The 16,752-nt window shown below is 33.9% G+C and overlaps 1 protein-coding gene across 1 annotated transcript in view; it reads right to left on the reverse strand.

The window, feature by feature from the left end:
- Positions 1-3,677: 3,677 nt before the first annotated feature.
- The window catches only part of LOC148273004 (uncharacterized), a 53,721-nt gene continuing 40,646 nt past the window's right edge, over positions 3,678-16,752 (reverse strand). The window contains exons 2-3 of the mRNA XM_088239276.1: positions 5,405-5,530; positions 3,678-4,751 (exon numbers count right to left, since the gene is read on the reverse strand). Of these exons, the coding sequence (XP_088095402.1) occupies positions 3,693-4,751; positions 5,405-5,530 (1,185 nt within the window). The 3' untranslated portion in view covers positions 3,678-3,692. The remainder of the gene's footprint in view (positions 4,752-5,404; positions 5,531-16,752) is intronic.

Here is a 16,752-nt window from a genome sequence, read left to right on the forward strand (position 1 = left end):
GCCTAATTATCCACTTTTATTTATCCATTCGCTTTAACTGAGTCGTTAGAAAGCTACGTTGAATTATTCATCCAACCACGGTGGTTATTGCGGGGCACAGAATCAAGGTTATGCAAGGAGATATTATCATCTAAAATCTAGCCATTAAGGAGAATCGATCACGCCTATGATTGTATGATTCGTCTGTCTTGAGAACCAACAATGTAGAAACACGCGCTTTAATCGGAATACCTACGTTTTATTGACTTCTAGAGATGCCAGCTTTACCAAATAACGCATCGTTACAAAATCAAGAAATTTTGGATTTCTGGCCACTTATCTTAACGCTCTTGTATTTTTTGTTTTACTTATAAGCAGTTTTTAGTACGGTCGTCCCGGGTAACATTGGAATTCAATATAACAATGGACAAAAACCTGACTTATATAGGACTGATTACTTTCTAAAAGAATAAAAAAAACTTTATCAATTTTTTTAATTTTATTTGTGTGGTACCACCGCTCGAGCCCAAGAGTAAGTATGTTTGGGGTAATGGACACAAATTCATGTTTCTTTTTAAATGCTTTGGATCAGAAGAGTATTTTATATCAAAAAAATATAGTTCAATGTTACCCGGAGAGATTTTTTAGTCAAAAATCAAGAAATTCGTTCATCGAAAATACTTAAGTCCAAAGTTACCCAAATATCAATATATCAAAAACACCATTAAAGGTATGTTTTCATGTAACTTTATCAATTTTGTGGTCAAATTTAGTTATATGGAGCATTCAGATCACCAAATAATTCATAAATTTGCAGCTGGCTCAATCCAATAAAGAAAATATTAGAAAAAACTTGTTGAAGTGGTCCAATGTTACCCGAAATGACTGTAATGTTTTGTCAATTAGTTTTTTTTTTTACATTTTTTTTTTGCACCACAACAGGCCAGGCCCTACTTACAGTGGTGCATTACATCACAGAGCACCCAGGCTTGAGAAAAATCACATTTGAATGTTATCTTTGATTAAATAATGTAAATTTAAGTTCCCTTTGAACTTCAGACCTTGGATCCGTGAGTCAACAACACTACCACGGGATCACATCAAAATAGTGTTAAGTTTGAGATTTATCTGTTTGTACATTTATTGTACTTTGCACACTATTGACTAAAGAAATAAGTGTTTTTAAAATGAAACAATTTTCACGAGACCATTATGCCAGTTAGATTCCTTAGCCGAACTGATTTTAGAAGTGAGTCAGTTGATGAATAAAAACATACTGGTGATACTATGTCAAATTTCTAAATTGAGGACCGTTTTCACAAAGTGAAATGTATATTAAAAAAACCAAATGCGTTTTTGTATTGAAATGGGTTCTTCCATGTGAGCTTCATCGATTGGTGAAATAAAATGTTAACAAAACTATGTATGTGCGAAGTTTTAGCGGTTCAAATATCGTAAATTTTTACAAAACGAAATATCTACACTGCATAGAGTTTTCACACGAAATATCTACATATTTTTAAGGGGTGTTAAGTTTTTTTTAAATAAAAAAAAAACACAAACAAAACATGATTTTAGCCAAGAAAAAAGATGTGAATAAAGTTCTGGCCTACTTTATGATAACAATAAAATAATATTATTTGAAAAATATTTTGTTATCATTTTATTTGTGCTATTATGTATTTAAAAAATATATAGAAGGTAAATACCTAAATGTGTATATTTACATAGGTACTAAGATATGTAAGTAGATATATAATTTTACAAAAAATCAGTTTAAAATGATTTCACACAAAAGTAAAATTATTTAATTCCCAACATAAATCAATTTTTATACATTCATATCACAAAAATATGTAAATATTTAGAACATTTTTATAAATAATTCTATTGATTCTACATTGTTAATTTTTAGTATATGTGTAAGAATTTTAGATATGTATGAAACGTAATTTTTATTTTATTTAAAATCGTAATAGTTTTATTTTTAACATGAAAAAACCTTCTCCTGAAAGATATAAATTTTGTAGATATTTTGCTGTGTTAAAAAGGTCCTCGATTATTAAACTTTGTCAACTTACGTTCCACAGCAGGTCAATTTCGAAGCAAATGTAAAAGTCATAGCAGTAAGTGACGTAGGTGTAACATAAAATAATAAACTTTCTTGTGTTTGGAACACTGAGTAAGCTACGCTTCCCGCCAATTTCACAAGCAAAAATTTACTCACGCTCCATTAATTTAATACTAGTCTAAAATCTTAAAACATACGTATTGCGTATGGTAATTTGAAAGTGCGATGCACCATTGCTGTGTAATACGCTTCCGTGACTGCAGAATACTCGTACAACTTTCATTACTTGCAATGAAAATGCACTATTTAGAGCCCCTCCAAACATGATAAAGGAAGTTAAAGCGAATGCCACATAAATGTGAGCAATTACATTCTTATGGCTCAAGTCAAGTAATACGGGAGTTCCTACTTCACTCGGACATTCGAAGTGCCGGCTTAGCGGACGTAATCAGAATTGAACATGTAAACTGATTAAAACATGTAAAATTACCACACAAATTCAACAAATCACAAAACTAATTATTATAAAAAAATATTAGTTTTATCTAATAGAAGCCGAAGAGGCAAATACTTTTTATACGTTAATACAAAAAAACAATCCTGATATTAAGTGTAATGAGTTGTCGCGCATATCGCGCGTCGATATATAAAAATATCCAGCATCGCGGCTATCTTCATCGGTACATACTGAGACGGTATAAACTAATATCGATATTTATTTATAAAGGTGTGTATATTTGTATGAAAATTCAAAGTATCTTCGTCGGTAACCGATGATTGAACATGTTTAGATAAAAACTTGTAAACATAGTTCATTTTTCATACAGAACGCTTCATTTTACTTGTAGAAAAAATTGAAGATACATTTTAACTTCCCATCAAAATACGTACACAGGGCCCCGATTACAATGGAAAGTTTTCTGTATGAAAACCATAACATGTTTACATTTTATTCGTTTAAACATGTTCAATTATAGATGACGATACTTCAAATGTTCATGAAAATATACTCATTTTCGTACACAAATATCGATTTTTCTTTATAGACAGTCGAAGGTAACTCTGTTTACTTCCCATTGTAATCGGGGCCCAGGTTCGTTAGAATTGAGAACCGTTTTATTTCAAAACACGACATTCGCTTGAAACGTAATTTTTCAGGAGAGGGGTTTTTTTATGATTCGCGTCAAATCGCGTGAACAATCATTTTTTTTATAAATACACCTTACAACTAAACTTGAACGTAATCTAGATGTGAGTACATATTTGTTTTCTATAAATAATTAGCACCCAATATAAATGACTGAAATTAGGGATCAATATAGACACGATGATAATATTTTATCGTGCAAGACTGTCATTTTTTTGGTCGATTTTTAACATGTTTTGGTCATTTTATTTTCAACCAATCGATGCGTCCGAATGCTGGGTTAGAAAAAAAAACAAAACGCTTTGTGGGGCGCAAATCGGGTTTTGAAATAACGATTCTCAATTAGCCAAAGCATTATGATGAGAAAGAGTCTAATTTCCGCAGAATGAAGTAACTACTTACATACTTTTATAAATAAGCTCTACAATTTTCTGACCTATTGTAATCATCTTTACACCTAAGACTGACACACTGCGAAAACAAATTGACACGAAATTATAAACATACCTGATTATGGACGGTATAGATTAGTAGATGCCTTTGCAATTCAACGGGATTACTTTCTTGTAGAATGGCGGATATTTTCCTAGAATCGGGCGTTTTCACTTTGACACTTCTAACGGGCGTATTCATTATTCTGTCTAATTTACCCAGATCGGAATCTCCCCTCACTCCGGCGCACTCGTCACTAGACCCCACCCGGGCACTGATCCTCCGAGGCCTCACGGGAGTCTCGGTAGGACCGCTCACTGTTTTCGCGGGAGTCACTGGCGCGAACACCGAGTGTAGCGGAGACTGCAGCGGGCCGGGGGCAGAGGGCCGCGACCTGAACTCGAGTGTCCTGTCCTCGTGCTCGGCCTTGGCGTCTAGCCTCAGGGGCGTGGGGGCCGCTAGTCCGCGCTCCCGCAACCTCTCGGCTTCCACCTTCCCCGCGAGAGCTTCGGCTTCCAATTCGGCCAGGCGATCCGAAAGGTCGTCTCTCTCCCTCCGAAGGGCGGCCAACTCTCTCGAGGATCCCACGGCGAGAGTTCTCCTGAACTCTTCGGCGGGATCGATGTCGTCGCGACTTTGGTCAGATAGCGCGTTTAGACTGAGAGCTCTTCTCTCTCCTAGGGCCCCGCGGAGAGCCTCCGCCTCCTCCTTGAGCTTGTTGCCGCGGTGCTGGATGACGTCGAGGAGTTGCCAGAGCTCTCCCTCGTAGGCGGAGGGTTGCCGGGTGGGAGGGGCGGCGGTGCTGTGTGCCTCCTTGCTGGAGGAGGTCTCCGTGCTGAAGCCAGAGTCCTGCACCACGCTGTGGGCCCCCTGGGGCTTGCTGTGGCTGTCGCTGCGGCTGCGGGGCAGCGAGTCGGCCTCCCGCGCGGGCAGCTTGCGGCGCACGCGCACGCCGGGCTCCCAGTCCCGCCGGCCCGCGCTCCCGCCCCCCGGCGGGGCCGGGGCCACCCCGCTCCCGCCCCCGGGAGGGCCCCCTCCCGACAGCTTGGACCGCAGGTTGGGAAACGTCTCGATGACGAGGTCGCGAAACTCCAGCAATGCGCCCACCTCATTCTGAAGTTCCTGAAAACGGATACGTAATTTTAAGAAAAAAATCATATCGACAAAATAAACAGCACTAAAGCGAAAAATAATTTTAACCCGACTTATTTTTTTATCGAAGGTCAAATATTAAGCGATTATAATAATTCTGATTATTTATCATAAAGTGATTTTATTTATCTTATCAATAAGAGATAAATATAGGAACATCGAAAAAAAATAAAGCGTTTTTATCAAATTCCTATCCATCTAGAAATTATACTTATGAGAAATTAAACTTATAAATTATAATTATAGAAATTATAAAAAAATTGTAGGTAACATGGACACAATACGAGAATAACAGAAAAATATCATATACAACATGCTAAAACGAGACAAGGACAGTCGAGACAAATAAACCATGGACTGAAATTATACAATAAACTACCAGACAAAACTACACAAAAGATCCAGACAACCTTTACAAAAGATGTCAACAATATTTTCATTAACCGTAGAATGTGAATTTAAAAAGTAAAAATATTTTATTAAATGTATGTAAACCGTAAGGGTTTATCAATGACATTAAAAAGAATAAAAAAATATAATTATCATTGAGCAAATGGGAGTTTTTTTTCAGGACACTGAACAATTTCGAGAGGAGTATTTGACGGATGAGTGTTCACGTTTACCTGTAAAGCAACCAGAGACTTGGCCTGCTCACTGAGGAGGTAGTGGAAGGGAGCAGGCGGGGAGCGTAGCTGCAGGCACTCCATACCGGAGCCCGAGCCGCCCCCGCTAGAGCTGTCGCCCGTCGCCTGAAACAATAACATCATAGGTAAGTGCATATATAATACGAGTATACTAAAATAAAATAAATACCATCACTCTTAATATACGCCGAAGAAAGAATACTCATATTATATTATTCTATGCGCAATCGGGGTTTGGAAATAACGTGGGTGACAAAAGGTTAATATAAAATGTTGGTTTATCAACCAATTTATTCGTTGTAAATTTGATTATGATGCACGCCAGCTCCGGCGTATTAAGGTAGAAAAATGTCTTTAACCCTTAAACTTTATTCACCTTTTAAAAAAAAGAAAAATATGTGATATTAAAATAATTCAAAATGTAAAACCACTTCCAAATGGAGGGGTGAGTCATCGTCCAAAATTTTAAGGTGGAAAATTGAGCTTTAAAATGTATTATTTACGGATTTTTTTTTTGTTTATTTTCAAAAGTATTTACAAAATAATCTTAAAATTGAAATACTAGTAAAACTATACTCTTGAAAGCAAGAAAAAAGTAACACTAACGTTCATAGTATTTGCATTTTTTTTCAATACTACAGGCCATGGGGCCCAATGAGGAAGTTCAGTGTTATTTTTATTATTATTTTATTTGATGATATACTATTAAAACAAGCAAAAAAAAAATGTATATTGTATTATCAGCGCTATAAAGTTTTGTATTTCTGAAATAACTCCGCGTGTGACGTTAGAGGTTCTTATCTGTCAGTTCTCCCGATTGGTTCGTTTACGGTAAGTAAACCGGATATCCTTCACAGTTCACTGCTTTTATATCATTGGTTGGTTCATATGAACCGGTGACGTTGTTCAAAGTAGTGCGTTTTTATTAAAATATTTTTTATTATTTTTTTCGTACATTTTCAAGAAACTTTGCTTTACAATTAAATGCTCTAATTTTTACCGCGCGCAAGAAAACATTTTTTGTATCCAATTTCCCGTAGGGCTAAAGTTCCTCATTACGGTGGTGAATCGGCTCGTCAATATTAAATTCAAATAATATATTCGTAAATAACGACGGGCCGATTTTTATCGAAACTCAACCGAACAACATTGAAACACAATACATTACCGCTGTCCTTCCGTGCGCATAGAACGTAAACCCCTTCTTAAAGGATACACGAATAATTGAGTACTAAAGTTTTTGAAACATCAAGGTACAGTTGCATTTAAATGTTTAATAGCCTATTTTTATTAATGTGTGAGTGCCTGTAGATGAACCAAGGAAACACATTTTTGTCAGTGTACGCACCCTTCAGTGTTTTATGTGAAAACTTTCCGGTACCGATACATGAGCAAAGGTTCTTTGAGATTTGAATGGATTGCATGTAGGTAATTTATTTTACGCTATAATAAAAAAAAAACATTAGTCTTTAGTTTGTTTGGTGCTGATAATGAAGTGATAGCAAATGTCAGAGTACGAGAAAGAAAAGTAACAGAAAATACGTAACTAAAACAGGTAAATTATGTTTTCAGTATAATTAGTTACTTATTACATTTTTTTGTTGTACACGTGGCAAAGTATGTCCGATCATATCGCGGTTTCAATAATAAAAACCCGTGTGAAAATATTGTGCAAGACTATAACTATTATTGACGTACTTTCTAATAAGCCGAATGATAGAAAAACACTTTTGATGTGATCAAAGAAAAATATATAAATGGAAATATAATAATAGTTTGAAGAAAGCAAATTTACGCAACGGACGATAGTAAATTGAATATAACTTTAAATTATGTTTATTTTGCACCACGGAGAAAGAAAATTGAAATTTTATCTTCAATTGTATTTTCGGTTTGTATCGTTGTTTGTTATTAAAAATGCAATGAATGGAAAATATTACGTCTTTTGAAAAAAAAATGTTTATACATAACGGAAACCAATGTGCTTTAAAAAAATCACAATAAATATTGACTAAATTAATTTAATTAATTTGGTTAATTGCGTTTATTTTGATACCGATAATGTACTTAATCAATAGCTTACACCACAGTAAAAATTTTTATATTTTTCGTTCATCTGTATTCTTATTTTCTGTATACAATAAATTTAAAACTGTTGTTTTATTCCTAAATAAAAATAAATAAATACCGATTTCTCTAGCATCAGGACAATAAAAGAAAAAAAACATAGGTTGATATTTAAATAACAAATTTTTATTTATAGCCATTTATTAAGTATTTCATAGTAATAAAAATAAATATGGGAAATCCCGCGCATTAACGTGATTTTTTTTAGTGTTTTTTACAAACATACAATTAATGCACAAATAATACTTGGCATAAAAGATAACGCTGCAGCCAGAAGACAAATATAAGGTAGACATTTGAAATATCAACATAAAATACTTTGTCATATTAAGCACTGGGTAATGTGGGTTATTTATTGACACCTAGATGTGAATTCCTCTAGATAGAACCGCTTCATGAAACAGCAAAATTAATTTTAGAAAAGGAAGAAAACAAGTTTATTGAGAGAATGAAATAATGTGGATTCTCGAATTTTTCGTGCTTTCGAGTTAATAATTGACACATCAAAGTTCATCACGTGTAATAATAATAAATAGTCGCATTGTGCAAAGGGCATATGGCACATCGGTAAAGGTATACAATTAGTGGGATGTGCAAAACGTTTGTATTCAACAATTTCGTAAAGCATTTCATAACTGTTCATTTCAATTGTATTCTGTTGGGTTTGTCGCGGAGATATTAACGGCGTAATGACAGATAAACACCGTGATTTCGGGGACAAATCCGGTGTTGGTTGAAATAAATAATAATATGAATAACAGACGGTAGAAAAAGTATAAAACTACATCGCACGGCGCAATAACACGAGTTTCCTAAGCGACAATAATATATGAGATGCCACTGGCAGATAAATAAATAAAGGAGAATGGAAAGCAATATCAATAAGCTTTGGTAAAATGATCTTAGGTGTTATGAAAGCCCGCGCAGACCTTGAATGAGATAAAAGATCCAATAAAGACTTTTGTAAGCTAACCTTTTGATCGTTGAAAATTTTAAAGATTCAATGAGTATTCATGATGTTCCACAGTACCTACACAATACACACTCTTCAAATAGTGTAGTTCCATCCGCAGCATGAGTAAATATTACTTAATAAGCAATTACGATTGTAAAATAATGTTTTCGATGTACATAATACCTGATATGATGGAACACGTGGGTAGCTGTAGATAATGCGCGTCAGTAGAATAGACGAGTTCAATTTCGTAACGAGTGAGATGATAGATTAATGCACCGAGCATCCACATACAATGCTGGGTAAGATAATACCTATTATAGTAGTTAGAGTCCCTACTAACGATGCGATGGATCGATTTCGCAAGCGTTATAAGTAAGCGAGATTAACGTCAATGATGGTTAACCCTCTTATGGAAGCCGCTTGCTAAACACAATGCGCTGTGAGGTATTGTTATATTATCACAAAGGTGGCAAATAAATAAACTCGACACTAGCTCAATTAGTAGAAGCTGTATCAGTCCTTCCATCAGTCACTAGATATAACGGTAATTTGCCGCAATCGTGAACGATATAACCAATATGATCCAAAGAGAAATCTTACCGGTAAGTATCTATATCAACATACCGTAATTACCATATCTACGAAATGATTGCGTTAGCGGTTAATGGGATAAAATAATAGAATAATTATTAAATAAAGTTATTTGAGCATTGGTGAACGCGTTTACACTTCCTCGAGGCCAAAGTAATAATTAGTATCTGATCAAAGATTGGTAAAGATTTCCGCGGTGGGGCTCTGTCGGTTATGTTTGGTTCTTAAACGCCGTTAACTTGGGGATTGGAAATAATGAAAATAGAGATTACGTTAGATTTTCTGAGCAGTCTTGTTTGTCAATTATTCACAACCCATTCGTGATCAACCTACACAACAGGATTACAAGGATGACGGGGAAACTAAGCACTAAGCACCCACATCTAGGATAATGAAACCGCTGAGAGCGTTCAACCCGTAGACATAAGATATAAATTATGTTTATCTCCACAGTTCCACACACGTTTAGGTCTATAAAAAAAACATGTGTTTTATTTTAGAAGGTAAACATGAACAGAAAATATAAAAAGAAAAATGATGAAACCCACTAAATCGGCTTGTTGCTATTTTGCATATTAAAAAATGCAAAATAATTTCAATTCATAGAACAAAACAACCAATTTCCTTCGAGTACCTATTAGAAAACTACAAAATTGATGTAGTTAAGTCCATCAGAGATTTAGGAGTTGTTTTGGACTATAAACTGACATACAACGAGCATATAGATAATACAGTAAATAAATCACTGAAATTACTTGGCTTCATTAACAGAATATCCTCTGATTTTACTAATGTCCGTACCATCAAAACTCTTTATTGCTCAACTGTTCGCCCTCTTCTAGAATATGCCTCCGTGGTCTGGTCTCCATTCTATGTCAATCGCATAAATCACATTGAATCAGTCCAACATCGCTTGCTTCGAAAAATAGCGTGGATGCTTGGACTAGAGAGAGGTAATTATTCTTATGCTGAAATAGTCAAATATTTCTAGTCTACCAAAACGTAGAACTAATATTGACTCCATATATATATTCAGCATACTAAATGGTATAATCGATGTTCCATCATTTCTGGGACAAGTAAAATTCAATATTCCGACTCGTAGATTGAGAAACAATGAAGTACTGTTCATCGATCAGCATAGAACAAACTATAGCCTTAATTCTCAAATGACCCGTCTTTGTCGTATTGTTAACTCAAGACAAGATCTGGACTTTTTTGGTTTGAGTTTACAACGATTTAAACGAGCACTAAATAAATAGTCCAGATCTTGTCTCGATGTCCCTTATGTTTGTCAATGCTTCTTTTCTTTTTTTTTAATGTTTTAAATTATTCTTTTATTGTAATATTTAAACCTTATAAATTGTATACATGGACAATGTCCGTTAATAAATAAATAAACGCCCTGAAACTTCATGAACCTGGAATTCTGAATTTATTAGGTTTGCGATAAAGCTCATATCAGCATCATTACATATAGAAAAAAAGCCGAAAAAAAAAAAAGAGCGACGACTATAAAGGTATAAAGTATTTATTGTTTAAGAATGTATCATACTTACCACTAACACCAACATTATATCTTATTTATTTTTAGATAAAATATAAAATGCAGTATTTCGCAGAAATATTTATTCCAAATAGAAATAAAAATTACGGTTACTTTCATTTAAGCAAAACAGTTTTATATTTACTCATAATACCTATCTCTGATAACGCTTCTGATATCACACGCGCAAAACTTAATTCAGGGTAAAAAATTGAAAAGGAAAGCACTTATTTCAACTCAGTATGGGATTAGTAATATATATTTAGCTACGTACAATCCACAAGCGTGTGATATTTTCCCATTACACGAGGTATGTATGTACTGTATATGCAATCTCTCCTCCAGATTCTCACCAAGGTAAGCGGGTCACCAGTCGCCGTCTCCGATGGTACGGAACAGACTAGAATGAGAAATAGTCACCACTGCAATCACCGCCAGACGTGATCTTGGCTATTAGACGAACATCGTTTCCTTTGATCAAGAGTGAAGATTGGGAAAGTAAATGATTAACACGAAATAAAAACATTTATCGCGCTCTATCGGGTGGCAGTAATATTTATTCAGAAATTGATAAGAAATTTAAAGGTCAATGAAAAAGAAAAGTAAAAAAAAATACACCACCAAATATTATACTTATATGTTTTAACTTTTCACAGAATTGGTACTAAAATAGGTCATATTATGTGTAGTGTACATGGATCACAACTGAAAAGGATATGCGGCGAAGAGCGGTATAATGAATAAGCATTTGAATATAGTTGTTCTGTTACTCTCTCGCAGATGCATCCCCGAACACCGTGCGAAAAAGACGTCGGACTGATTATACCTTACTAAAAATCGACAAAACCGAGATCTCGTATTCCTGTTTATCACACCCAAAAACCGAAACGATTTTGTTTTTTTTCTTAAACAAACAGTGTCAGTAAGAAATTTTCTATTTTGCTATTTCCAAAAATAGTTAAGATATTTGTATATCGTACGCCCGAAGACGGCAATTGAAACTACGAATTGTTAAGGGTTTTTGGATGGTCCTAACACCTATAAAAGACAATTTATCGACAAACAAAAAAATGATAGTCACGCCAATCGTGGATATATATAGTATGTAAAAAAAAACATCGCTCTAGTTTAGTGCCATAATCCAGCGAGATAACAAGTGAATACGTTTGTATGAAGAAAAGTCAGACCGAGCATCCAAGTATTTAAAGTTATATTCGTTGGAAAAACAAATTTATAAACACGTGAAAAAAATAATTGAGTATACGATTGAAATACGAATAGAAAAAAAAACACTTGACGGATTATGATTATTGTGATACAAAAGCATAAAATCCGTTCAGTAGATGCCTATCCACGTAGTGGAATTGCGAATACGATCAAAATTGTTAAAAGCGTGTAAAATTTTAAGTACGTGAGATTCATAAGCTGATAGGTATAAGTAAAAACTACTATAAATCAAAAGTATTATACATTATTATTGCCTCCGCATCTCGTAAATGAATTTCGTCGAGTAATAACGCAAAACGGCGTAAATCATAGTTGATTCAATAATTGGCCAGCGAGTGGCTTTCCGCTAAAGGCTAAATACGGAGAGGCGGAGGAAAAAAGATAGACTTATTAAACAATAGATTGGCAGCGAAACAAAAACTATCCAACAATTACCATTCAAGCGGTAAATAAAACCGCTCCGGTTTCGCTTTCACCGTCCGGGCTGTGATCGGCGGTCAGTGGTCAGACTCGCCACTGCCGCTGCTCAGAACTTGGATGTAATTACTTTACCGCTGATGATGATAACGGCTAATGGGGAGCTATTACTGCAGCTCCCCGATCGGAGAATCCGGAGACCCATGAACATGTATAACGTGGTTTAATATTTAATATTTAATAAATAACATTCTTATACAGATTTTCGGCGTGCACAATTTGGAAAATGTTCGTTTTATGCGCTTTCTACGCAGCGAGCGAATCTTGCAGTATAAGTGCATTTCGAGGCTTTACTGACAGAACGCATTAAGTCATTAAAACTAATTCCGAGATAATCGCATTTAAAGCTTTTTTATTCTTTCAACGCATTATTTCACCCACAATATTTCTTTTTTTAAGTCAACGTCTTGCATCTATAATAAACAATATTTGAAATATATAAAAACTGTTGGTTAAATTCATTCTGTCAGTAATAGCGTCGATTTGTTTAGTAAATTAGATTTTACTAGAGAGTGTTAAACAGTATTCACTGCTTTAATTCAAATCTACCTTAAAGGTGAGAAAGCGAAGCATAATAAAGTAATGTTTATCACAAACATACATTATTTTATAGCTCATTCTTTAGAAAAAAAGCCACGAGTTAAAGGAAGCTACGATATATTATAATTAATTAGTAGTTAGTACCAATAGAAAAAGAACAAATGAGAATTATGATCCGGACGTATGTATTTAAAATAGTATCTATGTAGTACGGGGAAAATGGAGAGTAAAAGCACAAAAGAAAAATTGTGATTTCTTAAACAAGTTAAATAACAAAATTTAAAAAATTAACAATAATATTATTATTACACTAACGGCGTATTTACATAGGTGTTTAATCAAATATAATATTATGTAGTTTGTTTAATGAAATATTAAGGGATTCCACAAAATAATTAATTGCAAATTATGCAATGAAAAGAAAACCTAAGCGTAGTTGGCCTACTTAGTATAATAATATATACGTATGTGTGAATATAGGTGTAGGTAGAAAATAGAGTTTGTAATAGGTAATAGGTATATTTTCTATTTTAATTTTATGATTTTATAAGACATTTTTTTAAATTTAAATTTATTTTTATCATAAAAAACCAAACACATTTTAGAATTTATACAATGGTTTAAATATGTTGGTAGAAATATATACATATAATGTATCTTAATTACATTATGAGGATAACTTTTAATAATATTTATGCTAAGTACTTGTTTTAGTGTATCAGTGTTATTATTGTACATGTTAGTGAGGGTGAGTATATACATATATATATAAATATAGACTTATTGAACAATGATAATAAAAAAATATATGTTTTTTTTTCGAACCTTAATGAGGAAACCTATCAACCACCACCTTATGGATCCATGTAAAATTGTTAAGAAAATTGTTATGTACAGAAGATGTGATCGTTGATTCGAGTTTATATAGGTGGCCAGTATTAAAGTGGAGTAAGAGTATTTTATTCTGACCTTTATAAAACACAAGATAATTGCAATCAATCAATAAAAGTGCTTTAAGGCCGATGAATTCTCGAATACGTAGCCTTATGTACCTATTATAAATCATTACTCACTGATTTATAAAACAATAATTTCAATTCGTTTTTATAGGTATATTAAATACATACTAATTACTGATAGATACACTATATGTATATACAAATAAACATAAGTAATAAAAACGCAAACAATAATGTAAATTAGTAGCGATTGAAAAAATATGATTCCGTAATAATATGGTGGTTATACCGCATAAGCATGAATGCCCAATTATATAATAATCCAAGACTAAGACCAAGAGCAAATCGACATTTTCCGCCCAGACGTGAGTCCAACCAGCAACCTGCTGTGTACTCGCGTTATTATCAGTCGAACATCTCGGCCGATGAGATAACGGGCGGCTATAGTGGAGTACTAACGGTTGCATCATCAGGGCCCATCAGATAGGCCGTCAGACGGTAGCTGGAATGGAATCGCTTCGTGTGAATGGCAGGTTGTTATGTCAGAACTATTTGTCTGGAAGCGATTGGACTGCAATGAATTCGACTCTGACAAAAGAATCGCTTTAATCTAGATACCCGTGCTGAAATACCACGATCATTTTCTGATGAGCGTGATATCAATTTATTTGTATATTACGAAGGAATTTCGAACTAGATGGACTTTGAAATGTATCGCGCGACTGAGTAATTGAATTTAAAACACAAATAGCATTTTACACACAGAGTAATAATGCGTAACCTAGAGAGAAGCCGTATCACTGTGTTTCATAGAACGCAAGCGATGTTGGTTTGTTGGTTAGCAACCAATTGGTGGCCATTTTGTTTTATTTTTCAACATAAACATAACAGTTTGATCGGATGCTTTTGTAGTTGTGCTTGGCTGTGTTTGTAAATAACTTGGATATTTACGTTATAATAAATAAAAATCGACTATGGTGAGTTGCAGTATGTTTGGTTGCAGCAGTAGGAGCGGAGCGTCAAGGGTGTTAAAGGAGACAAGTTTTCACAGGTAATTGATTTCGAATATTTTACCATGATTTACATTGATTTTTGGCATTTATTGTCCCGACACGTGTATTATGTTGCTTAAAAACTTTGCTTATATCAACATATTTACTTCAGATACTATTTATTCTCAATTTAGGAGATAAATTTGTGAATTCAAGTATGTTTACTGTTGATAATTTATTTATTTATTTATTTACATACATAAGGTTATTGTACATTATTTGAGACAATAAGTCCCAACTCCATGGGACTTAAAGTCCTGTGTTGAGATGGGACGAGCAATTATATGACACAGACACATGAGTATATCACCACAAATATAGGATTAGAAACATAAAAAATAGTTTTTAAAAATATTAAAAAAATTTAAAAAAATGACAGTTGATTATGAGAAATATGTGAGGCCGCACTAGGCATCCATATAAAGTTTGAGTTTTTATCAAGTGGAGGTCAATTCAAATTTTACTCGAAAATAGCAATGTTAACCTTGAAATCGCATGTTAAATGACGTGTCCAAATTTCAGGCCGCTACAACTCGCCGTTTCGGAGATGTGACGGACACTCAACACAGGACTTTGGTTGCATGGAGGTGGGATATATTTCTTAATAAATGTAACGTAAGTATATTGTGAATAAATAAATAAAAAAATAAACACACACACGTATTTTCAGTTTTCTAAAATAAATAAAGGCGAATTTAGAAAAATAGATTGGAATAACCCTGCAATAATAAATACACAGGTACATATTTAAAAGTAATTACAAGGCAAATTAATATCCATTTGGCAATTCTCGACCTGAGCACGGCCCATTGTTTTGCTGCGAACTGTAGCTAACTTAATACCCAATAGTCATATAATAGTTTTCCTACGTTTGGGCGCCTCTACAGCTTGGCGCATTATCACTTCAGATTATCAGATTTTGCATAATAAATAGGTTAATTTTTTCTTTCAGGTCACAAGTCAACACAAACTGTTCTTGTTTTATCCAGCGTTCTATAATACGTGTAAAACTTGATACCTCAAAAAAATTACACAATATCACGAGTATTTTAATGCACATTGGAACAACGCAACACTTCACAGAATAATTAATTGATTCTAATAGGCTTAGCGTTATTTTGGGATGGTAGTAAAAGAATTACATAATCCATTACTTTTATGGCGGACGAAGAACTGCGTTAATTTCAACTGCAATTAACCCACTTTTGAGAAAATATTTTTTTGCAATTAGACTATCTCAAACACATTCACAAGAAGTATGCATAACCAATTTAATTCAAATGATTGACACACGAAGAGTAAGTACAGGGTATGCAAACTTTGAACAAATGAAAACGATCTCAAAAGTTGAGCGTTTTGGTTAGGTGCCTTAGCCTTATGTAGATTTCAACTACTCGAGAATACATTTGGAACATACTCTTGAAATTGATACAACGTAAACCAGATATAAATATATTTGTAGACAGATCGAATAACCGAAGTGTAATTGGATCCCAATAAACGATGTACTTATTGAAAACAAATAAAAAAGTTACCATCGATGAATATTGAAAAGTTTCTTTCAAGATAAGTAATAAAGTTTGTTTTGTCGTCACTGACGGAACATAATGCTTACAAAAGTAAATTATATAATACCTTTCTTTTCAAACAAGATTTTAGTAGAATTAAGAAAACAGTTTGAAGTCATTGATTAAACTTATAATCATGAAACATCATCGTTTTCAGCACAGAATACGCAGTCTACTCACTCATTTACAATAGTTATGATATTCCCACGCCATATCGCCTGTCTGTGTTTGTTGAATTAGAAGATATCAATGCGTATCTACATGACACTTTTATTATCATTA

This window comes from Micrasema longulum, unplaced genomic scaffold (assembly GCF_059751315.1).
Source record: "Micrasema longulum isolate JH-2025_06_02 unplaced genomic scaffold, ASM5975131v1 h1tg002109l, whole genome shotgun sequence".
Classification (NCBI taxonomy): Eukaryota; Metazoa; Arthropoda; class Insecta; order Trichoptera; family Brachycentridae; genus Micrasema; species Micrasema longulum.